Raw genomic sequence first — 26,094 nt, forward strand, 5'->3', positions numbered from 1 at the left:
GCCCTCTCTGACTGCCCAGCTATTTCTCTCCCCTAACTCTTTAGCTTCCTGGCAGGTCCTAACAAAAAATGTGCGTTTTGGGCACCAGCAGTTCCCGGAGGGGTGCATTAGGGTCTGGCATGGCCTTGCCTCCGGCAGCAGCGCCCTGCAGAGGGACACAGGCACTCTAGCCATGGAACAATCCACTGGTTCCCAACTCCCAGGAAATGCAGACATGCAGACAGAAACGCTGAAAATCCCCGGAAAACTGTGGTCCCCAGCTAACATCCCCCCAAACAGTGGGAAGAGTTTGTTGGATTTAAATGTGTGTTAATCAGAGATTCTTGTCAAGAAAACTCCCTAATGCGATCAACCAAATTCCCCTCTTTCGTTGCCAGGGAAATGAAGCCGTCTGTGTTCGCACTGTCCCGGTATTTCATTTCCTTACAATTGCCCGCTCTCCTGGCCACCGGGACAGGTTCCCCACGCCCCGGGAGGCAGCGCACCCGGCCTCGGCGCCTGCAGGAGTCCCCGCGGCTCAGCTGGGGCGGGCAGAGGAAATTGTGTCTCAGGAGCTTTGGGTTTGCATTGAGAAGCGGCTTTTTGGCGATTCCCAAGCCGTGAGCACACACACCACCACCCCCACTACGCCCGGCTTTCAGCGCCTCGTTTTTAACAGCGCTCAGGGCGGAGCGGAGCGTATCCTAATGGCTCTCCATAGAAGCACCAGCAGCGCGGAGCGAACACGGCCCGGCAGGAGGATTCAGCCGCTGGTGGTGTCAGCTTTGTGCGTGTCGGGGACGGGGACAGTGACAGCTTTGTGCGTGTCGGGGACGGGGACGGTGACACCGCAGCTGCCGCCAGCCCGCCCCGCCCCGCCCCGCCCCGGCGGCGCTGCCCCTCCGCGGCGGCAGACGGCGCTGCGGCGGCCGTGGCGCCCGGGAGGCCGCGCCGGCTCCGAGCGGCGGCTGCGACGCTTCCCGAGCAGAAGCGGAAGCGGCGGCGGGCTGGGAGCGGCCGCGGGTCGCGGTGAGTCCGGCGGAACGCGCGGGGCGGCTGGGGGCTGCGGCGGGCCTGGACTCCGGACTCGGGGAGCGAGCGCCCGGCTGGACTCGGGCCGCTGCGGGCGTGCGGCGGTGCCCGGCGCGGAGCGTTTATTCGCCGCGCCGGGACTGCCGGCTGGGGAGCAGAGCCGCCTCCTGCCTTGCCCCGCGGAGCCCTGCGGTCCCTTCCACCGAGCTCGGGGCATGGCTCTGCCGGGAGTGCCGGGGCGGGCGGCCTGCGCTGGGGCAGGGCGCTGTGGGGCTGGGGCGCGCCGGCTGCGCTGCTCCGGAATTGAAACCGCGGCGCGGGCAGCGCAGCGGGGCTGAGCCCGGCCGGCCCGGGGCCCGCAGGCACGGCCCGGGGCCCGGCGGTGGGAACCCGGCCGGAGCGACTCTGCCCTGCCTCTGCCCCGGCGGCTGCCCTCGGTCAGCGGCGGGAGCGTGAGCAGCGGCGGCTCTCGGGCTGTGCTCCCGCTTCTCTCCAGCGCGTCAGCTGAACTTGGGCTCTGGATTCCCCGCTGTGAAATAGACAGTAAATTATTCGGGAACACGTTAAAGGGCAATTTGCGAGATAGGTTACTGTTTGTAAACCCGATAGCCCTTATTTTCTCGTAGGGACTGGCGATATTTAATATTTACGGTAACTTTATTAACACGAGTTAGAAATTATTGCTTCACTAGTAATTTCCATCTTTTTTTTTCTGGCTCAGATAGGTCACGCTGAGTCTTTTCATGCTTAAACGGAAATATCAGCTGTAGGTGGGAGGAAAATGTTCTAATTATATCCCTTAGACCTAGTCATTAAAGCTTGCCGAAAGTATTCCCCCATGTTTGCCTCTGACACCTTCTGCACAGTACCCCTCAGCTCTGTGGATTTTGTGGTGTCTTAGATACCACTGTGAGTGATTAATAAAGTGTCGATTTGAAGTTTTGGGTGAATTTTGCACTGTGTTCACCAGCTGTTAAATGACTTGCCAGCAAACTGCTTTGTCTTCCCGTAGAATGAAAAGGCCATGAAACTTGTCCTTCTAGTACAAGAAAGGGGGGAAAAAAGTTACAGAAGTATACTGATAAAAGCACTTGGATTGTTTTCATGGTGTCATGTTGGGCATAATTCTTCTGCATATTCCACATTACCTACAGCTTTTCCCAGTGAGTGAAGATTCATGGAGCTCAGTCAGACTCTGTTGAATGAGAGAGAACTTGTCAAGACATAAATGGCTTTTTAACTTTCATAGTATTGCAACACTGCAGCACTGCTTTCTATCTTCCAAAACTGCTACTGTATTACACAAGACACGCAATATATACCTATGCTGATAGAACTTGAAAATGTACCTGAGGTGAATGTGCATTCTTTTCTTCACCCACTGAACTTCGACGAGTTTACTGTGTCAAGAAGAGTAACTTTTGTATCTCAGTAGCACAGATTAGCTAAACACATATTAAAAAAAAAAAAAAGTTTTAGATCCAGACTGTGAAAACTGGCCATAAAATATTCTGGGTATAAAGCATATCAAAAAGAAAACAAAAGTAAATATCGGATAGAGTGAAAAGGAGTAATGTCTTAGTTGTTTCAGAATGTGTGTTTAGTTCACTGTTTGCTTTCCCAGGGTCTCAGATCATTTTACTAATGTCTCATGCCTGTAGAGGTAGGTGGTAATTAAGTGTAGCCTGGAGCCTGTGCCTTGTGGAAATCACATTTGTTCACAGCCATACCCCTCCCTCCCTGTTTTTAAGTGCTTTCTGGGTGTTTACTTTGTCCCCACTAGGGCAGCATCTTGCATTCTCTGTAGATCTACTGAGGGGTATAGAAAGGCATAATGCATATCTCAATGTGTTCTTAGTGTGCAAAGGGAGAGCAGAAACCACAGTCACTGCCAACGTAAAGAGTTAAATGGTACTGTTGTTCTCACTAACAGTGTTTTCCTTGTATTTGTTATTCTGGACATTTCCCAGGAAATTCTGTCTAAAAGTTTATAAACTGAAGAAAGTTTCAGGGAATTTTGGCTTGGGTTTTGGTTTTTGTTATGGAAAAACCCATAGAATATCTTGGTCTTAAATACAGCATAGTATGCTTCTACTGCTCACTAAAATTAAATTTGTTTTGACATACTTTAATAAGTTAAAATGTGAATGTAACTGTGAGTGTGCCACCATCTAGTCTCCTAAGTAATATTCAAGCATGAAAATACTTGGGTGATTAAAGCCTGACAGCATTCTTTCCAAATAAAGAGAAATCACCTGGAAGTCTTCAGAAATCCCCAAGGGCTGCTCTGCTCTAGTCAGGAGCTCTTGATAGTCTAGTGAGCTCTGAATGTTGTTTGTTTTTGCCTCAAACAAAAATTCTTCTTTCAAGTCTTTAGGTTCACATGTTAAAATGCTGTGAGTGTGGTGGTTGTCCAAAAGACTTGGATGTCTGAAAGGTTACTGCTATTAGAAAAAAAAGAAAGTTTGTATCTCAACAAAATAAGCAACATGCTTGCAGACTTTCACAAGAAATTAGAATTTAGTTTTTGCAGTTACAAGTTCTGCCTGAATCTCCTATTGCTTCAGCTCGTCTAGCCATTTGATAGCTTTGAAATGAAAGTGTTTTATAGCCATTAATTAAAAGGCATTAGCTTAATTCCATGTGTTCTGCCTGGATGAGGCCATAGTGATGATAGCTACATAGCTCCTACTGGAAACATACGGTGCTTATCAGTAGACTATTGATTAATGTGCCTGGGAATAAGTGTTGCAAGTATTACTCCATAAACAAATTATCCAAAGTCACTCCACTGGTCTGTCAGTCCCATGACCCAGAAATCTATACATACATACATATACAAGGCTGCTGAAGAAAAGAGAAAAGTTTGGCCAGTTTTTCTGTCGATGCAGTGCTAAAGGCATTTCCCCTGCTGGATGTGTGCTGGCCAGGCTGCAAGGAAATTAATTATATTTGTGAACTTTGAGTAAGAAAAAGGATTTGGAATAGTCCTCTGTATTGATTCATTATTTTTATGGGTAGCCAGTGCCAATTTTCCAGAAAAGGTCATGTGGAAATTAATTGTATTAAGCACTTCCTGATTTACAATAAAAATTTTCTCTTACAGCAACTGATACTTCCTTGCACAATATTCCTTAAGTTAGTGCTTGAAAATATGATTTCATATTTCAGTGTTAATAGTATACAATGCCTACTTTTACTCCTCCCTAATACTCTTAATGATAGTGGGGTTTTACAGGAAATCTGAAGACATTTTCTGATAACAGTGATTTTTTTTTCTTTTTTTTTATTTAGAGGAGTTTGGCATTTGAAAATCTCTAAGTCCTACCTAAACTTCATTATACTACAGGAGTTGAAAAATCAGAGTACTGAGCTTTGTTGCATGCATTAATTTAAAATATGAGCAGTTTAAATTCTGTTTTGAAGTAGTTTTTGTCCATCATAAGGTACATTATTCTCACAGGAGTTTGCTCTTCTGGTCTGACTGTGCTATCTCACACCAGCCTAATCACTGTGTAATGTGGCAGTGTAAATAGCAACAGAGCACAGGTTACTTGGTGAAGAAAGGTGTCATAATGGATGAAAGAGTGGGATGGGAGCTCCTTTTCTTTTAACTGTCCTTTCACTGTCTTTTCTGGGGTATGAAAGTTTCATCCTTAGGGCATTCCCAGGCTTCTGCAGCAGAGGTAATGATCAAACAAGTTCTGTCCATTACCACTTGGCATGGAAAGCACCTTCCTTTCTGTTGGCAAACAACGCGGCTGTTGCCCTGGAGAGCGAAATCAACCTTTGCCAGCCCAAGGCCTGGGTACCTCTGTGCCCAAGCTAGAGCCCCTTATCTCCAGAGTCAGCAGGTGTGGCAGCACTTCCTACCTCTAGAAAAGAGCATTTCAGGTACATTACCAAATGTAGTTTAAGACTGTCTCTGCCTTAGACACCTCACGCTAGCAAAAGCAAGAATTACCACGTAATGATCCAGTTTAATTGCTGCTGTTCCTAGGTCTGAGAGCTGGATGTTGTGGAAACAAAAAAAGGTACAGAGAGCAGTCTAGAAAAGTGTTTAATGTGTCAAACAACTAACATTAAAAAAAAAATGATAAGTTCTCAAGGCTGTGGTGTACACAGGGTATTTAAATTAATATTTGGCTATTCTTGTACTTGCATTTGACTTAGTTTTGTTCAGCACAGAGGAAGAATAACAACTATTATCAATAAGAAGAAAAACTGATGTGGTTTTTAGGAGATCTTAGTTTTATTTAACTGGAATCCTGTTTCATAATCAAAAAGAAAGGGTAGCAGCTTGATTTGAATTTTGGGATATATCCTAGTTTGGGGTTTAAAATCCACCCTTTTCCAGCCTAAGCATTTTTTGAACTCCCCAGGAGAGGAAGGTGAAAAACTGCTACAGTAAGCTCACAGATTGTCTGCTCTACCTTCACTGGGGAAAAGCCCTGTCATTACCATTCAAAGTACACTCTTCTGTGGCTGGTTTTGTCCTAGCATTGCTCTGTCCAAGAAATGAAACTTATGTTCTACTCTCGGAGGATAAAGTAATTTCCACAAGAAACAGGTCTAATTCCTAGTACAGGAGTTAGAACATATAGAGAAATTAGTTTAAACTATGCTGGAGTAATAAGGCCTTGGTTAATTGTCTGAGTAACAGCAGTGTGGATTTTGATTTGGAAAATTGTGCCGTGCCCCACACCTAAAATATGTGCAGAAGAAGGAGGATTTTGCTCACAGAGAAGATGAAATAGATAAGAGTTGTAGGAGGAATCCTATCTTAGATAAAATATGAACAAAGTTTAAAATCTGGCTCTTAATCACCTTAAGCTGCCTCTTTGTGTCCGAATTTCCCAAGTTAAAAAGATGTGCACTTTTTTTCTGTGAACCTCTTGGTCATATGCAGATAAAAAGCTCCATGTAGGAGTGCAGTATATCACTGAATAAGGGGGGTTTTGTGTCAGACTGGGATGTTGACTGATTGCAGTGGTTCCTTCATTAAACTGACTCTAGTATGGCAGTTTGTTTCTGTAGACTGAATATACTGACATGCTATGTCTGAAGGAACAATTCACATGGCCAAAGAAACACTGCTTGCATAGCACTTAAATCTACAAAGTGTTCAACTAGTGAGATTATACCAAGCCAAATCCTGGCTTCTCCTTTGTAAGAACAGAATTGTAAATAGTATGGGATTTTTTTTCCTGGGAACAGCCCAAGAGAAGAGTCACACAATTCACAGTAACTGCAATTCTTTGCAATTAATGTGACAGCTGAATTTGACTAAAGCTGTTTTGTATTTCTTCTTGTGACTTCCTGAATTCCTTTGTGACATTACTAAAGGGACGTATGTTCCTCTTCCCTTTCTTAGTCTCACTAAATATATCTCTGTGGCTTAGAGTAATGTGAATTTTTCAGTCCTAGGCTGGCCTGTGGATTCTAATATCCTGCATACCAACATTCCCACTCCATTGACCCAAATTAGTTCCTGTGATTTTTCATGAGATGTGGCCCATGGACTGATCGTCCTCTGCTGCAGTTGTTAAATTAGTTATGTTAGTTTAACAGGGGAAACAAGCTGGGTTTCTTCTCTGGAGAGAGTAGATCTACTGATGGCAGTCTATAAATCTCTGTCACACAGAGCATCTTTCTAAGCACTGATTCCTCTGCATCCACTCTCAGTCACGGGGGGAACTGGTGCCTTTATGGGATTAAACTGGTCATGTCTGGACTATGGCTGGAGCAGCTGCTGGGAGCATGCTTGGTATTTAATTTGCATTACTGTTTTGTTTAGGAGCGTCAGTATTAAAGCCTGTTGTGGTGGATAATGTATAGGGACAATACATTGGGGTGGAAAACAGAAGTGGAAGTGAGCAGCACTCTCTGGGTGCAGTTCCAGACAGCTCTGCTCTGGAGTTATTTCTGCAGAAAGGGAGCACTGCTGGCCAGCTCAGTACAACTCAGAACTGTCAGCCTGTGCTTTGAGGCTCTGTACCTTAATGGTATTTTGGAAATGTCAAGAATGCTGCTCTTCAGATATTTCTCATATCCCTGCATACCTCAACAAGATGGAAAGTCATCTATTTATACAACAGAATAAACGTTCTGGTTTGATTATTCTAACTATATCTAACCAAAATATGGTAACTTTGTTTTTCTTTGGATAGAAATGCCTCTTTTTTTGGTCTGGATAGCTGGAAAAAATAGCTCACAGTGTGTTATCATGGGCAGTATTGCCAGTTGTTTATCATGTAGACGGCCTAAAGCACATTCCTGTGATTTTTGCATGTGTTCAAAATATATATTCCCATAAATGCTAGTTGAGGCCTTGTGTGATTAGTATTTCTGTTGATTTTATCACACTAAAGATGTCATAAAATAAGTACCCAAATAAAACTACCTGTGTGTCCTCCTCCTATCCATGAACATTTTGTACAAATAGTTGTGATATTCAAATTCTGATATAAGCAAGGAAATGTTCAGTTTTGTGAGTTCATGGTCAAGGTAATCCTATTAATTCTTCTTCCTTCAGCATCTGCAGTAGTGATGCAGATAAACAGTTCTTAGGATTCCTCTCTTGATTGGATTTCCATCCCTAATATATTTTAAATGACTCAATGGTATTACAATGAATTCATTAGGTGAACACTGCAAGAGACTTTTGCCTATACTGCTGTGCAAAAGATTGTCAAATCTGGGCTTGTTGGGCTTGTTTTGCATGCCTGGCTCCATAACCCTCAGACTACTCATACTGCCTTGCACCTGGTGATAATCTCTGTGTTTCAAAGAAATGTCATTTATAGAAAACTAACCACAGCGGGATTCTAAGAAAATTATTGTAACCATTAAAAAAATCAGGGGAGAGAAAGGTTTCTTGGTCTTTAGAATTTCTATTTGTTGTTAAGACCTTTTTTTAAGGTTCTCTTGTTCTGTGTAGGAACACTGGCAATCTCTTTGGGGATACCTGTACTTTTTCTTTTCATACCCATGGGTTCACCCTGCTTTGGAGGACTGTTGTAAAAGCAGGCTTTATTATGCCATCCATCACTCTTCAGGGAAAGGTGACTTTTATCTTCTGTTCTTACAATCATGTCCCTTGTCCTCCCTGCCAGCTAGCCTGCAAGAGGGAAAGGAGAGCAAGAGCTCTGTTTGAGTACTAGTAATTTGTAGATAGCTTTTGAGGTGTGGAATTATTATCCTTATCTCATGTGTAGCTTCTTACTCCATTTAAAGTCCTATTGGCAGTTGTAAAATGTTATCAGCAGTGCTGTATATTTGAATTTCATTTACAGCACATCAGCTGCTTGGTTTAGGTACTTGGACTTTTATTTGTGTTCCTGCAGCTAAGTTAGTTTGAAATCTATATTGTGAATTGCTTGATACAGAAAATGCTAAATAAGATATATACACTGCAAGGAGATTATGGAATTGAGCTGTTGCCCTCCAAGAAAATATAATTCTGTATGGCATTTTTCCCCCACAAAATCTATTTGAATGTCTTAGAAGTAAATAATATGGAAAGGATAAAGAAACATCTTCAGTAGACATAGCAAGGACAAAGAGGAATGATTCATTCCTCTTTTTACAGAAATCAGATAGTCGTATGAAAGAGATTATGGAAATGCATGGGGGGGGTGGGTGTTTGAACTACCCTGACAGGATGCAGTGTCCTTTCCTACATATCAGAGGATAAGTAAAAAAAGATAATGGTGACAAAACAAAGCCAGTGATTTTGAATAGAACCCAATCTGTCCCAGTATTTCTGGTTGGAAATAAATGTTGCTCTGGGCTGTGAGGGAGGGTTTGAGCTACTTTAACCGAACACACCCTTTTGTCCTGTTGCAGGCCGGTGCCGTGCCATGAGCCTGCTGCAGAGCGAGGGCAGCTGCGGGGGCCGGGAGGCGGAGAGCGGCTGCTGCGCGGCCATGGCCAGCGCCTGCAGCGCCGCCGCCAAGGAGGAGAGCTGCAGCGGGGGCAGCGCCGCCGGCAGCGCGCCCGCCTCCTTCTCCGACGAGACGCAGGGCTACGACGTGGAGTTCGACCCGCCCCTGGAAAGCAAGTATGAGTGCCCCATCTGTCTGATGGCCCTGCGGGAGGCAGTGCAGACACCCTGTGGCCACCGCTTCTGCAAAGCGTGCATTGTCAAATCCATAAGGTAAAGGAAAACTCGTGGAAGCTGGTTTTAAGAAGAAATTCATGTAGCGGAGCAGTTTAAGGTCAATCTAAACTGAATGGCCAGAATGTCCCAAGTTTGCAAGTTTTATGAGATTTAGATGGTTTGCCATTTTCACACATTTACCCAGCTTATGAATCTAAAAAATTGATTAAACTTCAAATAATAACTAAAGAAGGAAAGGTAGACAAGTCCCCTGAACAAATTCCATTTCCATCTCAGGATGATAAAATTACCTGTCTTTTGCATATGATTGTTTCCCTTGATAACTGCAGGAAACTAAAGACAACCTGATTTTTTGGTGCAGACAAGGCAATTCATGCTTTCAGTTCTTCCCTTGAAATTAGCTGCTTCCCTCTTGACCTGCAAGATGAGGGAATAGTTGTGAGCAAAGCATTGAGAGAGGAATCCAGGTGGCATATGAGGGACCGGGAGTATGAAACAAAGGAAGAGCAGGCTGGGCTTATAAAAATGGATGATTGAAAAGGCAAGAAAGGGCAGAGAGTACCTTGTAGAGAGCACTTGCCTTAAACCTGGAATGAAGTCATCAGTGTCCCACACATGTGAGTGAGTATTGGATTACATTGATAGATGTTATGCTGTAGGATTTTTCCTTTTCAGCATAAGCCAAATTTTTTTCTCAGCAATTGCTCAGATAGCTCAAATGTCACTTTGGTAGGAATTTATATATTCAATTCTGTGTGACCCATATGTAGAATTGGCTCATTTTCAACCTTACTTTGCACACTTTTTGTAAAGATCATTAAACTGTCTTCAGTGTTACTGTGTTTTTCCCTGGCATTTATTTTAGAGCATGCAAAATGGACAGTGCTTTCTCTATTGGTCTTTCATACCATTTGTCCATAGTTGTATGCCATTTATTTTTCTTCCTTATCCATCATTTGCAGCTCACTAAATGAATAGTATACCAGCAGTTATGTTCTCTGAATACAGTTTTGTGGCTTCTCTGTAGTTTCTGCTACATAAATTCTCTGGAAGAATTTCTCCATGGAAAGGAGCATGACCAGAAGTTTCTGCTTCTTTTATACCTTTTCTGTATTTTACTTCATTTCTATGAATAGTGATGAGTGTTTCAGTGAATACTAAACAAGGTGGAAAGCATTTTTTTCTCTTGAGACTGTAGACCATCAGTGTAATATTTCAGATGTTTCATTGCTAGTAAAAGTTTTCCCTCATTCCCCACTGAACTCTGTCTTTGGAGGACAGTTTGAGTGACTGTTTGTGAAAGCAGGGAGGACAGCTTGAAGTGCCAGATCTCTCTGAATCCCTGAAGGGCTGAACTGCATGCTTAATTGGTACCCATAGAGCAAGCTATTGATTTGGATTATGTAGTGTCTACAGTATGGTATTGATTTGCAGTATGTACTGTCTACAGTACCAGATTGATTGAGGTACTGAGAAGCTTCTACAGAACTAAAATGAAAACAGAAAGAGTTATTTTACATTCTCTAAGTACTGCTTTTTTTTCACTGAGTGATTGTCACAGCCTTCATTTGACCAGGAAAAATTGCTTCTCTTTATTCCTCATTTCCCCACTGTCTTAACTCAAGTGAACACAGAGATTATGGATTTTAAATTATGAAGGATGGACAAGCATTTTTTGAGTAATTGCTTCTTGTGACTTACACAAACAATTGTAGTTGTTCGTGTTGAAGAAGTTGTAGCTGCAACTAGAAAAAAATAATTGGAAAACCTTTTAAAAACTGGACTCTTCGATCTTACAGTGTGAAGGACATGATTAGATGAGATTTGATCACAGTAAATGTTTGCCTCCCAGAAAATCTTGGCAACTTTTTAAATAAAGCTGTCTGAAGTGCTTTGAAGTACTATAATTCATGGAAGAGGAGAAGCTTATCTACCTAAGTAACTATGAACGTGTTTACGAATGTTACTTGTCAACAAAATATATTGCTGGAAATTTTAGAAGAACTAACTGCAGGTGCAGTAGCTAATTCAATTTCACTCCAGTCTTCTCCTGTATCTTAGGGCAAAGCTGACTTAGGGTTTGTAGTAGAGCTTGCCAAATATCAGAACCTTTGTTTATTGGAAAAGCAGAGTTGTGAGGTAACAAGGGGCAGCAGGGACATCTTTGGGTGCTGGCAGTTCATCCAGCAGCTGGCATGGCTGCAGTTAAAGTCTCTGCCAACTGTCTCAGCTTCTCAGCTAAACTGCTCACTTGTTAAAATCACAGAGCAGGCTTTTCTTCCAAAATTATTCTGGCTTTAGTCTTGATACCTGTATTTTAATCTCAAGGGAATTTACAGGAATATTCATTGTACTTTGTAGCAGATGGCTATTGTTTCACAGGTACTGTTGTGAGTGGCAGAGTGCACTGTGATAAATAATTCCAGCATAGGAAAGCCTTCGCTATAATGTAAGCTAGAACTGAGGCACATAAACTCAATGCTGTCACAGGAAATATATAGGAATATCTTTGTAGATGGATCTTAGCAGTGTTTTCAACACAATCCTGAGCCTTATAAATAGTATTTGAAGCCTGTTTAATAAGCTAAAATGAGTTACTGCTTTTTCCTTACTACACTTTCCTATTTTGGAAAATTGCATTTCATTCCTATTTTTCCCTTTATCTGCTATTTAAACTGTTATTTAAACTGGGGATTTGGTAATCATTATTCCATTTTAATCTGTTGTTGGCTGTTCTTATTTATGATTAGCTTTTCTTTGTAGAAATAAAGCTGCTGTCTTATCAGCAGGCCTATTGAGCTGTCTTCATACTCCACTAAACAAGGTGTTTGTAACCAAGCTATACCTGTGAAAACTGATTTCCTGTTGTGAAGTGAGGGAACATTTCTAGCTTGTGACAAAGATCACACTGGTCATAGCTCAGGGAGCTCTGAAACAAGGCAAGCTAGGTGTTTTCTTTCTTCTGCTTGTCTAGGAGTATGATTCTCAGGCATGTGGTGAGCTTGCTCTGCAAGCAAAATTGTGAAAGGAAGTTCATTGCCTCTTTTTGAAGTGGCAACTTTACCTCCACTTCCCCTAGCAGTGTTGGTGATGCAGTTGCTGAGCAAGTATTTCCTTTTCCAACAAAGAACGTAAATTCCTTCCTGGTCTCCACAGCCCACTAGGTTCTACTTCCCTTTGTGCTTGCAGGCAGTGACAATGATCTGGCCTTTGATCCTTGCACCACAAGTGCTCTCTGACATTTTTCCACCCCATGTACTTTTCCATTTTATTGCTGTTTCCATTAGCACTCAGGAGCTTTGATCCCTCATGGTTCTTTAACTGCATTACTTAATTGTGAATCAATATGTTAGGCTACTGATTTCATAATTAGCTGATACTGGGAAGTTTGATGGAGGGGATCCCCTTTTTCAGAATGAGCTGATACTGGAAAGTTTGATGGAGGTGATTCCCTTTTTTACTCTATTTCTAATGATTTTTGTATGTACATGCAGGTAGGCAGAACCTGATGAACTGGAACAGGCTGTTAGTTACCTTGTGCAGATTGCAGGCATCCGTGTTCCATCAGGTTCCAAACCTTCACCAGTTAGCACTGACTTCCAGTCTGTTTGCTGTTAAAATGGCTTCAGATGCAACACTCAATTCCAAGTCCAGTGTAATTTTCATAGTTACTAATAATTTTTGTGTCTGGAGGTTTTCACCCTGTTGGCTGTATAATGAAATTGAAGGATGACCAACTGATCAAATGGTTGTGTAACAAAACCAACAAACTGAGCAGTGTGTAATGTAATGCCAAACAGATGAAGTCTGTCTGGAGAAAAGACAATTTTGCTTTTTTTCTTAGCTGTGATCACCTTGGCTGTTTATAAAATGAGAAACAAATGAGAGGAGGTCTAAGAAAGTTTAAGTAATTGTTTTGAAGTAGTTTGTGAAATATTCTTTGATGTTTGAGCTAAGTACTTGCAGAAACAGGACTGTAAGTTCTTAGTGTCTTTACATATTCCTCAAGTTTGTTTCCAGAGTACTTAACATGCCATTTGTACAAATAAAATGTGTTTGAGTTTGAAAAGTGCTACAACCCCAGTCATGCCACCTCCAGTGAAACCATGTGTTTCCAGTTTTTCTGAAATTCATTTCATATTTTATGGCCATTGCCACATAAATACCATTGTTTTTAAAGTTCTTGCTGTGTTATTATTTGGCCACTAATGTCTTGCTGGTGTAAAAATATTTTAAATTAAGTGCTTGGAAATCTGTTGGTAATATTGGAATATCTTTCCTTGCTTTTCTGCATTGTAGAGATGCAGGTCACAAATGTCCTGTAGACAATGAAATTCTGCTTGAAAATCAACTTTTTCCTGACAACTTTGCCAAACGGGAAATCCTTTCATTAATGGTCAAATGTCCCAACAAGGGCTGCAGTATGAAGATGGAGCTCAGGCACTTAGAGGTGAGAAGTAGTTTTGAAAATATGGAACCTTGCTTTCATGGATAAGTAAAAATTTGAAGTTACTTAAATAGATATCTGGTACTCATTTATGCTGAGTCCATGCATTTTTCTTTCAGGGCTATAACTACACATACTGTTTTTTAATGAGTATTTAAGTGTAGTTAGATGATTCTCAAGTGAACATCACAGTGCATGACAATTTTACTAATGCAGCCTTCTGCTGAGGATCATTCATGTCTGTCTTTGATCAGCTATGTCCATGCTTCACACAAGTTTATTATATTCAACTAGTATATGTAGCTACTTTGAGAGACTATTTAATAGCCTCTCTAAGTAGCTACATATAATAGTTTAAATAACTATTTTGGAAAATAATATATGCCATTAAAAGGATAAATATAAAAACTAAAGTTTTACTGAGAGCTTTCTTAGAGATCTGAATATATGAAGCCTTGACCTTAGTAGTGGGACAGTAACAGGCTGTTGATAGAGTCAGCATGAGTGTATAAGGATTTCCTTGCATGAAGGAAAGATTGTGATTCGTTTGTCTTGCACTGTGCTTTCTCTTGAAAATAGATGATTGTTCTGATTTGAAGTATCAAATCCCTTTTCTGTCCTTCTGCAGGACCACCAGCTGCAGTGTGATTTTTCCACTGTGGAATGCCTACAGTGCCAAAGAACCTTCCCAAAGAACCGTCTGAAGGAGCACATGACCCAAGAGTGTCCGAGGCGTCAAGTGTGTTGCCCAAACTGTGCCACGTCCATGGCCTATGAAGATAAAGAGGTATGTAGCAGGAGTCTGAGTTTGTCAGCCTGCATTCACATGGGTTTACTTGAAAGGGAACAGCAGTTAAAAAAAAAAAACAAAAAGACAAAAAAAACCAACTGAAAGGTTTTGGTCTAGAAGAGCTCTTTGTGCTGCTGCACAGCTGAGAAGCTGCAAATTCGGGACATGAGCCTAGAACAGGCAAAAGCTGGGGGGAGATTGTCCTTGAGTACAAACTTATGTGGAACCATGTGGTGTGAGGAGACCTGTGGACTTGTGTAAGAACCACTGATTTGTGACCTTACCACCAGACAGACTGTATCTACTGCCCATGGTACACAAAAAGCAGTATTTACATGTGCAGTTTTTATGCCTGGGAGAGAGGATGTACCAGGAGATAACTATTTTGGGGAAACCTGCTGCCACACAAGACCAAGATAATTTCTGAATTCTTCTTCTGGCTATGCATTTTTCACTTGGGTGATAGTGAGGATAATACTTTCCTTTTGCTGTTACCATTTCTTTATCTCTATATGGATGTGTTTTATCTCAAGGACTATTGAATGTTCTTGGATATTAATATTGTGAATTGTCAATCAAATGTACCTCATATAGTCCAGCAATACAATTAAAAAACAAACAAGTGCTTTCATATAGTTCTAGTACAATTGAACATGAATTTTGGAAACTTATGGTTAAAATCAGATTTCTTTGAAGCATAAGAGCTTTAGGAAATAAAATATCTGCAACTTCATGAATCTCTTGTATAAGTCCAGGAAAAAGCAGTAATGTGAAACATACTGTTTAGGGTAAAGGGATTCTCTTTATTTCACAGATGCATATAGCTAAATGCAAAATTAGGTATATAAATAAAAATCTAATGTCTCATCAAGGGTGATTAGCCCTCTCTTAAATTGGGTAACTTTACTGATGTTTTCTCCCCTTTCTTTTTTCTGTTTGATCACTTAAGCTTCATGACCAAACCTGTCCGCTTGCCAATATATATTGTGAATATTGCAACACAGTGCTCATCAGGGAGCAGGTAAGAGACTCCCTTTTTCTCTGTTTGTTCCAAGTCAGATGCTTTGTTTTTACAGTGCTTCTTTAATCTGAACTTAAACTTGGAGATACAGTTTGTCTACTAGCTGCTAAATCACTCTCTGCCTCTTTGAAAATGTTCAGTGCAGGTGTGATACTCCCTTAAATGCTGCTCCAGCTTGCAGTTGCAGTCTGGCAAACCTCTGTAGGATTTTGGCTGCACATCACATTGTTCAGCTGTGCTGCTTTTTGACAGGGGCCATGCTGCACATCTTTAATCTTGAAATGGATGGAGTTGAAAAAATACCAACAGCTGCCAGTGGTTATAGCTGACATTACAAGAAGAGGCTTTGATTTGGGCAGAGAGGGGGAGTTTTTGTACTTGGAAAGCCACTCTTGGAAAGTAGCTATAAGTAAATTCACTACCAAACTGGGATGCTGGCTGGAATTCTGCTTGTCCATTACTGTTGTAATAGCCATTTTTATTTCTTCTGTTCAATAACAACTTCATTGGCAGAAAAATGATAAATATTGATTTGTTTAATTTGGGATGGCAACTATATTGACGGCCTGGGTTAAAATAAAGAATGATCTTGTAAAATTGCAAAATGCTCTGAGAAACAGGATTGAGCTTAGTAATGACAAAGGAAAAAGTCTGTTGTTAGGTAGAATAATGAATTGCAGAAGTGGGGAACAAAGAATGCTAAACATTTGTAATAACAGCTGGTATTTATTAGCCTTGTGCTTCATCATGATATTTAAACAAGGAAAACACCCAGGGTTATATAAACAGGGATTCTGCCTGTGAAACACTGAATCATCCTTTGCTCTGTTTAGGGCTCTTAAGGCATCAGCTAAAGTTGTTGTGATTTTGAGGGAGAGTGGATAGGCAGGATCCAGAGCAGTGAGATGACTGATCTGGATCTGGAAAACATGGACCACAAAAAAATGGAAGTAAATTTAACTTTTTGAGATGATAATAAAGAGTGACACAATAAGCATTGTGCAAGTAGTCCTTCAGAAGGGAAGGAATTAAATGTGAACTGGCTGGAGGATAGGCTAGAAACAAAAAGTGTTTGGTCTAGCAAGGAAACCTGAATGCTTCCTGAGCCCTAATATAAGAACAAAGTCAATGAATTGTTACAGTACATACAAGTGGGATCTATAATTTCTATCATCAGCTAAAATTTCTGTTCAAAACTTCTGTATTCCCTTAAGAACTTCCGTAGGTATAAACTGATCTGACTTCAGGTACATTTTAAACTTTTCTGTTCAAAATCCATCTGGATAAGAAAATACTCTTGATGGAGAAGTAATATCAAATCTGTTTTGTTTTAGATGCCTAACCATTATGACAATGATTGTCCTACTGCCCCAGTGCCATGTTTTTACAGTGCCTTTGGGTGTCCTGAAAAGGTAAGACTTTTATCAGTACCTTCTGAATTGCAGACTTTCTGCGTGATTTTGTCCGTCGCTTTTGTAATGTGTTTTCCTACCCAAAATCCTCAGTAATTTGTGGTTGTGGGTTTTTTGTTCAGAGGTATCTTAATTCTAAAGCAGTGCATGTTGATATATTGCACTTCAAAATTGCTTTTTCAAATTGAAAAAGCTCTGTGAACAATTTGCTTGATGACCTTGCTTTTGTTATTTCATGTTTTCTCAGCTTTCATGTCAAAAAGGAGCTTCTAGTATTTCTTCCAAAGTTGTATCTAAATACGCTTATGACTCCTAGAGTTCCACAAAGAAAATCAATTTTATTAAATGCTAAAATTATTAATCTAGATACTTTTATTTCTAGTTTTTAATACCCCGTGGTAAAATTGGGTCTTTCCCCTTCATTTTCACAGCAGTTTTCATACACCATTTGGTACCATGGAACATTTTAGCAAATTTAGAACACAGAAAAATTTTAAGTAATTTGTTACTAACAGTCTTTCAGCATATGTTTGTTTTGAATTGAATGGTGTTACTGAAAGTGTACACCATAATTAATGATGGATTCATAGGGATATTATCACTCCTAAAAAACCTGATTTTTTTTATCATGAATGCTCATTAACAAGAAGGTGACCCTGAATGCACAGCGCTTGCCTTTGGAATACTTGACAAGAATATTTTCAGTATAAAATATTCCATATTTCTTCATATCTTGCTTTTACTTTCAGGTGCACAGTTTGAAATATACTGTTCCTATTTCTCACTGTATGTACTACTGAAATACTTCATGTTTTCACTCAAAATTGCCTCCATTTGAAGTGTGGGTGTTGGCCTTTAATAAGAAGTTATTATTATATTATTGTATTATATTATTATAAAGGCCAGCTCTCAGTCTTTTCCGGAGAATTCAAATTTTGTTGTTTTCCTGGAGATGCTGCAGCTTCTGTAAAAATACAATCAGAGGTTCCCTTATTAAGCATTACATAGAATTATGCAACTATACAATATGCTATTACTAATGATAATTATTCTAACAAGAATATGTTTGTGACATCCCAAAGTCCCATGCCAACAAAAACAATAATGCACATATCTGATTTATATTGCAGTCATTCATGTCAATTCTATCTTAACTTTCCAGGTTTACAATATTATGGTGAAATCACCTCATATCTATGCTTTTTTTGAACCCCAGCTGAATCAACATCAGGCCAAAGACACAAAGACCTTAAAGGTCTTTTCCAACCAAAATGATTCTGTGATTTGCCCGCTGGTATTTGAACTTCTTTTTCCATTTTTCCTAACAGTGATATTGAATTTGGAGCTCTCCGTTGGTAAAGTGCTATTTTGTCACACCTTTGTCCTTGATTCGCTGCAGCTTTTCTCACATGACAAAAGCAACTACTTGTTTGATTTTCTTTAGAGCCACATTTAAAGATTTTAGATTTTTAGATTTTAGATTTTTGATGCGTTCCTAATGCTGTATCTCTTAAATCCTAGATGCAAAGGAATGAACTGGCACGACATATGCAGGAGTTCACTCAGGTTCACATGAGGATGATGGCTCAGAGTTTTCAGAATATCAGTGTTACTGCTGCAAATCCTGTGCCTTTCATCAATGGCCTACACTTTGAGCCTGCCCTCTTCTCACACGTGTCGCATGCTGCATACAACTGCAATCCAGAAGTTGAAAACTTCAAGGAAACTATTCAGCAGTTGGAAGGTCGGCTGGTGAGGCAAGATCACCAAATCAGGGAACTCATTGCTAAAATGGAGACTCAGAACACTCACATGGCAGAACTCAAACGCACTATACGAAATTTGGAGGGAAAGATAACTGAAATGGAGGCACAACAATGTAATGGTATTTATATCTGGAAGATTGAGAACTTCAGTGGACTGCAGAAAGCCCAGGAAGAAGAGAGACCTGTAGTGATGCACAGTCCTGGCTTCTATACAGGGAAGCCTGGCTACAAGCTGTGCTTGCGCCTGCATATCCAGTTACCGACTGCTCAGCGCTGTGCTAATTATATCTCTCTGTTTGTGCATACTATGCAAGGGGAATATGACAGCCACCTGCCCTGGCCTTTCCAAGGCACCATCCGACTTTCTATTTTGGATCAATCAGAAGGCCCAGAAAGGCAGAACCATGAAGAGGTGATGGAAACCAAGCCAGAGCTACTGGCCTTCCAGAGACCGACAATTCACCGCAATCCGAAAGGTTTTGGTTATGTGACTTTCATGCACCTGGAGACCTTGAAGCAGAGAACCTTCATCAAGGACGACACGTTGCTGGTGCGCTGCGAGGTGCTCACGCGCCTGGACTTGAGCAGTGTCCGCAGGGAAGGCTTCCAGGCCCGCAGCACTGATGGAGCCATGTAGCCCGCAAGGTTTAACCACAGCAACGGAGCCTTGCTCATGTTTATCCACACAGATCACAAAAGAGCTTCATTGTCCACAAAGGCTGGGTTTGTAAAAGATCGTAGTTGCCAATGGAACTTGGTTGTTGCTGGTATATTTTTCTCTATATGAGCTCATACCTTTAAATATTTGGTAAGGTTCTCTCTTAAAATAATAAGCTACTTCTGTAGCAAGCTAAATAAATGAAGTGTTAATCAAAACCTAACTGCCTACAGGAAAATCCTATTGCATGAACCTGTGCATCTCAGCTTGGTAAAACTTTAGTCATATCAAATAGACCTGTAAGTCTTTTCACCTCAGTGCCTTGGAATAGATGCTGTTGCAAGGAAGGAAAGAAATTATTAAAGATGAGGGATTTTTTTGTTTGTTTGTTTGTTTCACAGAGCTTGGGAAAGTTAAGAGAGTTTCTGTATTGACTTATCTAGAATTTTGAATTGGCTGTGTGTCTCTTGAAGTTTGAAGTTAGGGTTAAGACTTTTTTTCATGTCACCAAGGGTTCAGGGATGCTTTGACCCTTTCCTCCTTCAGGAAGTTGCATGTTGATGCAGAGTACGAGGTAGTGTTGTGGAGAAGACTAAATGACTCTGAGCTGAGTTCACGGAAGAAATATTTGTAATGTGGTCTGAAGGTTCCTCCCTAATTCTCTTTATTTTGATAAATCTTTCTAGAAGTGTGTGCTCTAGACCCAGAATGTCAACCACAATCATCAAGAGATATGAAAATTTAGCATTTGAATGAAATCTCTTTGTGCTGGTGGGATCTTCTAGTGCTAGACATGTTTCAGGTTGTGAGTGCACACATGAGCAAAGGGATGTACTGAACAGAGAGGATGATGCAGAATTTGTTTTACTGTTGTTGAAACCTGAATTTGTACCAAAGCGGAACTTGTGACCTGCATCTGTTCAGGTGATCTCTTGGTGTTGTGGGTGATGTACCCAAGTCATCCCCTGTGAATTCTCCATGGGCAGCTGGCCATACCAGCATCCAACTGCTGTGGGTATTTCCTGTCCCTTTAGACAATAGGAGCTGGGCCAACTCAGCAATATGGATGGTAAGGAAAGCCTATTAATTCAACAGTGTGATGAAAAATTGTAATCCTGTTTGCTTTTAGAAAGAAAATCTGGCTTTCATAGTTACTCATTTATCAAACACTAGATTCACTGTGTCAAAGAGGTTCCTAATGCTGTGTGTATTATTGTTTTCTGTACTGGTTGTATGCCATGTAAATGTTAGTTTTGACCAGTGAAAGCTGGGTAGTTCAAGTACACTGGTGCTAAAAATTTTAACTTTCATGGTGCTGATAAAGTTCTGAATCTTGTCTTTAAAAGGAGGGAAGAAAAAAGTTTTGTTCATCCCATAACCTAAGTACATGTCCAGATACTGAAGAAAGAACTAAAGATGCATGAGCTTATGTGTATTATTTATCCAAGCTAGTGGAACAACCTAAAGACTGGAGACACTGCAGCTTGAGAGATACTGAAGAGTGTTCCAACTATTTGGCATCATCAAAGCAATACCAGTGGGGAAAAGGTGCATTGCTTAATATAAAAGACTAAAGAAAGACTACTATACTTTAGTGGTTTGGGAGGATACTCTGCCTGCCTGCATGAGAGGTAAAAGTTCCAGGATCCAACCTACCACTTTGTTCATCAAATCCAGATGAGTAAAATTTCTTCTGCTAGTAGAACCTATTAGATGGAAGAGGGCTTGTGTTCAATGGAGTATTGTCACTACTGAAACATGAACTTCCTGGCTAATGGTAATTGCAGTTCATTGTTGATGACTTCAGTTGATTCTCTGTCATTAGGGGACAGGTAAGCATATGTTACTCAAAATAGGGAAAGATCTCAGGTTTAAAACCAAAGTAGATTTTATAAAGAATAGCCTCATCCTATCAGCTGAATTGTTCTGGAGTGTCTTCAGTTGGAGCATTCCCAGTAAAGCCATTTTTAACCAAGAGCTGTCAATGTCCATGGCAGTGCACAGAGCCACTCTGCACAGAAGGCACTGTACACAGGTTCTCCATTTTCAGGCTGTGCTACCTATCCATGTTTTTTCAAGATGCTCTAAAACTGCCATTCTCTTTTGTTTCTCTTCTTGTTTTTGGGGGGACAGGAGGGAAGGGAGGGGGAGGCAGAAAAAACACTCGTAATTTGAGAGCTTCTTCCTACTCCAGGTCCTTCCTCAACCCTAGAAATGAGAAAAATGTCCTTATTCTCTGTTCAAATCATTTATACCCAAGACCCACTAAATGCATTAACACTTTCTTTGCTTTTGAAGATTTGACTTTTGAATGGAATTTTTGCTTCAAGCCTTATCTGCTAGATCTGATGTACTTCTGCCTCTGAGGAGGAAACTCCCTGTGGTGGCAGGATTTAAATGATTCAGGTTAAAGTTGTACAATAGCACAAGCCAATAGGGAATAGAAGGCTACTGCATGTATAATTCTGTACTGGCCACAGTAATATGGATTCTTTATTGACTGCTGCTATTCTATTGGTTTTGTATTTTTATACTACCAACTAGAACTCTGAGTGATGACAAATTACTGTAATATCAAGAATATTACATGAGAGACTGTCAGAGATAATTTTCTAAGTATCAGTTAAATCTTACTGTCATAAAAAGATTATAAATGTTTATGAAATATTTATTCAAATACTTGTTCCATTCTCCTCTTCCCCCTTTCTTCAAATCTTCTTTTCAGAACTTGTTTTACCGTGGTGGACTGAGGTATAATTGCTATAACTATTTAAAATGGAAGGAGAAAGGTCTGCAGCATTGAGTTGTCTCTCAATCAAAGAGATATTTGATTAACCCATGTCCTGTGTAACTTGTTCAGCAGTGGGGTTTCGTTCTGTAAATCAATGCTTTGCAGCATTACTAGATCTCAAGGTGGTTTAAAAAGTGGCTTAGCTTCTTTTATCTTCCAAATGTGTGTTGTCTTTAACATGGTTTAAGTCACCGACTCTTAGTACGTGTATTTGCAAAGCTGCTATGGCACAAATTTTCCAATTGTAATATATTATGAACGTGTTATCTCTTTCCCTCTGAATGTCTTCCCCTGCAGGGCAGGGAAAATTATTTTGCTAGAAATGTTGGTATGTAATGTATATGTGGGAGCTCAGATAATGTGAGATGTATAGAGTTGTTTTTTAAGCAGTCTTATGATGTGTCTGGTCATGTTTGCTGTCAAAGGATTTAACTTGTTAATGAAATGAAATCAGGGTGACCTTTCTGTTGTTATTTAGAGATGGCAGCAGACCAGATCCATTGATGATGGATACAAAAGATTATTCTGTGTCAATGTTAAAGGTTTGTATTGGTTTGCATTTGAACAAAATGAAAGTACTCCTGTTGCCTTGGATGAATTGGTTTATAGTTTAATATATTTTCTAATTAATGCACACCTTTATTTCTGACAGAACTTTAAAAAATAAACTAATTAAACTGTGCACTGCACCTTGTATCTTTATTCATATGGAGGGCTGTTCAAAAATATTAACTGGTACAGGACTGCTCTGGTAGTTTCTCTATCTTGTGGGTTTTAGAGATGGGTGGTATCATATAGCATCAAGAAAGCAAAGAATATATTTCATGATAAAAACCTTCTGGCATTTATAATGAGTGTTGATAGTTTTATTCATTACTAGAAGATACAGCTCATGTAATAGATAATAAACTAAGTGTTCTCATAATCATCCTGTAATTTAAGATGTAACTCTCAAAAAAGCTGCACACTATCACCTCTCTGGCCATATCTGCTTGCTTGTTTTATTTGTCATAAAAGCAACTATGGGCTGAAACTTTGTTGCAAGAGACTGAGATCAAAAACTAGAGGGAATTCCTCTGTCAGTAAGAGAGGTACAGACAATCTTTATTGCAATCTCTGATTTATCTCAGTCTGGATCTGTTTTTAATAGCATCTGCAGAAAGGTATATTCAAAGTCTTAAGATTCTTCTGAGTAACATTAGTGGTATTGCAGCAATGTGATGTTAATGTCAAGTTAATTATGACTTTGTCTTTCATCCAGGTTGGTCCTAATAGCTTCCATCAGTAATGGACAGGAAGGCTTGCTCAGACATTGGTTATCTGTTGTGTTAATCTGTTTTTAGTGTTCCATATTTTAAATGCACTAAAATCTTCATTTGATGAGATACAGTAATAATAACCTTTTTTTTTAAGCAGGAAAAGCTGGCATTTGCAGCTGCCCCAGGAATGGAAAGTCCATGTGCAGAAGCAGAAGTGCAGCGATATAGGAGCATGTTCTCACCTGTGTAAGTACAAATGTACATGTACCTGTACATTTCTGAAAAAAAATGGCTGAACTAGATATGGACCAGGAAACTCTGACTGGATATTTTCTTGAACAAATACCAGTTCATTGCAGTAACTTCACAAGAAGAGTGTGTTTTAGCTAAAATCTTTAACTAGTGCCAAACCAGTTGCTTTGCTACCTTCCTCATCGCCAAAAAGCAGGAGCCCAACACTCCAGCTGTTCTGGCAAGAAAGAGAAACTCCCTGTGCCATTCCTTACTACACTGTGCTAAACTTCAGCTCTTCTGTGCTGTCACTCATTTAGGAACTGTGACTTATTTCATCTGTTCCAAGACAGCATTTACAGAAGTCAACAAAACTTCCTGAATTAGCCCTGAAAAAGGTCAAGTGTATTGGCATATGCAGCAGATAGAAAGCAATACAAGGGGAGGTTATTGGACCAAAAATGGTGCAGAGGGAGTCTAAGGGCTGTCTGGATGAAATGAGTAAGAGGGCTGATGAATTGTGCCTGTTACTCATCTGGGATTAAAAAAAAAAACCCAAAACCCAAAAATCTCATACCACTGAAATAGGAAATTTTTATGCTAGCACAAAAACTTAACCAAAGGAAACATTCCCCTGGCACTGGTCTCACCCTCATCATTTACCACCACTGAGCCTTTGTCCACTCCATCTGGAAGGGAGAGTTTGACCAGCTGAACTGAGTCAACCCCTGTGCCATCACCCATCACCACTAAGACCTGACAGTCTTAGTGACCTAGAAGTACCAAATGTAAGGAGCTGTGGCCTTCAGATCTTTTCCCTTTCCTGGTTTTAAGTTCTTACAATTAAACCTAACCACCTTGATAAATATAAATCTCTGAGCACACAGGCAGATACGTGCTCAAGTTATTTTAAGCTTGTCAGGGCTCAGAATGGGTGAAGAGCTCATGGTAGTTCTGTAGTCCTTTCCAGTTTGCAACAGCATTAAAAAAGCCAATCCCCAGCCAGAACTGTCCTTGTTTCTCCTCTCTTTTTTTTTCATTTCCTCTTGTCTTCACAAAAGCAGAAAGATTCTGAAGTGTGGTCATATCTTGAGTCCCTCCTCACACAGGTATTATCCCAAGTGGACCTAGTTGCCACCACTTCTCAACACTGCTAAATGCAATTTTTTCTGTTTCAAAAAAAAATTCCTGTAAAAATAATTTACCTTGCTAGTGCATGCTGAATGCAGAGCAAATAAAGACTGAGCTACAGCATAGTGAAAATAATCTTTCTGCTCCAATACTGGGGCCCTGCTTCCCTGTCTGCTCTTCTGGTGATCATGTTCTTTGAACGTTTACTGCTCTGAAACAACCACTTGCATTTCACAGCTCTGAAAGATGCATTTTGGCTGGGGGTTCTCCTCTTCCATGGAATAGGAAACTGTGTGCAAGGAGAAGATTGTGCAATAGGAAAATAATTTCTTTATTAGCCACAGTCCCAGCCTCAACTAATGAGCCTTCTTTTCCTTTTGGTTTGTGCTCTGAGTGATCTCTGAGGCCATGCAGCCAGAGTGTTCCCGAGTTCAGTGATTTCACACTGCTCCTTTGTTGGTCCAGGAGCTGGCTGCTCTGCCACACCAGGGGGGGTTATTGCAGCCAGCCACCTGCTGATGAAGCAGGGGAAAAGCTCTGGTCTACCCCTGGTCCTGAAGATTCCAGCTGAGAGTTTCTCAATGAGGTACCAGGTTTGACTTGACTTGGCCAGACTTGACAGGTGTTGGCCTGGGGCAGAATGGATTCATAGGCCATGGCTTTTGTCCAGATTTATCCCACTCAGCAGTGAAGGGAACAAGGCATAAACAGAGCAGTGTTTTAGCAGTTTGGTACTGACAATTTTGAAAAAAAACCCTCCATTCTCTTAGCTGATTAGAAGCAGGACAGATATCTTTCTAGCCCTGTGATAAACTGTCCAAAAATGTGAGGTTTCAGTTTCTTAGTCCTCTCAAACAGAACCTGATTTCCATGAAACTCAGCTGATAATTGACACACTGGAGAAAAAGGCAATGATACAAACCTTTCCTTGTCTCACCTGATGTGCAGAGTCCTGACTCCTGCTACAGACCAGTATTAGTAACTTGCTGGTTTCCCCTTCTGTCTTCAGCAGCAGCTGCTCCTCTCTCTATGTGCTCACACAGCAGGTGTCAGGTGAAGGTGTGAAGTCCAGGAGTTAAATCCTACAATTGTATGCTTGAGTTAGCACCTGTATTTCCATTCTGGTATTCCTGCCTTCATGGACTTGTTTCTCTCCAAGATTTAACTTTGTTTCTGGTGCTGCCTTCAATAAAGGAATAGTTTCAGCCAGGTATGACCTTGGCCTTTGCTAACAGTGTTAAGGAGTGAAGGTACTGCCAGGGAAAAGTGACACATACAAGTGTTCCTAGTTTCAGTATCACACCCAGATGTGATAAACTTCACAGTGTGGAGTTTAGACTTGCCTAAGCAAGTGCCTCCAGTGTGATTCACCTTCTAGAAACAACTCCCTGAGCTTGAGTTTCTTCATGCAAAAGTCCTTTACATGGGCATGTGCCTGTACTCATCCTTCTAGAT

General features: G+C 40.7%; 1 protein-coding gene across 2 annotated transcripts; it reads left to right on the forward strand.

Moving 5' to 3' along the window:
• Nucleotides 1-887: 887 nt before the first annotated feature.
• TRAF6 (TNF receptor associated factor 6) lies at nucleotides 888-22,700 on the forward strand. Of its 2 annotated transcripts, XM_071427604.1 has the most exons (8): nucleotides 913-1,008; nucleotides 7,952-8,075; nucleotides 8,860-9,169; nucleotides 13,433-13,583; nucleotides 14,209-14,367; nucleotides 15,320-15,391; nucleotides 16,726-16,803; nucleotides 18,325-22,700. In XM_071427604.1, exons 3-8 carry the CDS (start codon nucleotides 8,874-8,876, stop codon nucleotides 19,204-19,206), a joined length of 1,638 nt encoding a protein of 545 aa, XP_071283705.1. In that variant the 5' UTR covers nucleotides 913-1,008; nucleotides 7,952-8,075; nucleotides 8,860-8,873; the 3' UTR covers nucleotides 19,207-22,700. The 2 variants fall into 2 exon arrangements, with proteins under 2 accessions (XP_071283704.1, XP_071283705.1); XM_071427603.1 differs by lacking the exon at nucleotides 7,952-8,075 and having other exon boundaries at nucleotides 888-1,008.
• Nucleotides 22,701-26,094: the final 3,394 nt, after the last annotated feature.

This window comes from Agelaius tricolor, unplaced genomic scaffold (genome assembly GCF_023055355.1).
Source record: "Agelaius tricolor isolate 1412-34295 unplaced genomic scaffold, bAgeTri1.0.p SCAF_5, whole genome shotgun sequence".
Classification (NCBI taxonomy): domain Eukaryota; kingdom Metazoa; phylum Chordata; class Aves; order Passeriformes; family Icteridae; genus Agelaius; species Agelaius tricolor.

Excerpts from the sequence above, each read along its gene's own strand:
- TRAF6 (XM_071427603.1), top strand. The coding sequence starts at position 8,874 with ATGAGCCTGCTGCAGAGCGAGGGCAGCTGCGGGGGCCGGGAGGCGGAG. Across the intron at positions 9,170-13,432 it reads TGCATTGTCAAATCCATAAG|AGATGCAGGTCACAAATGTC; the intron begins GTAAAGGAAAAC and ends TCTGCATTGTAG. Across the intron at positions 13,584-14,208 it reads TGGAGCTCAGGCACTTAGAG|GACCACCAGCTGCAGTGTGA; the intron begins GTGAGAAGTAGT and ends GTCCTTCTGCAG.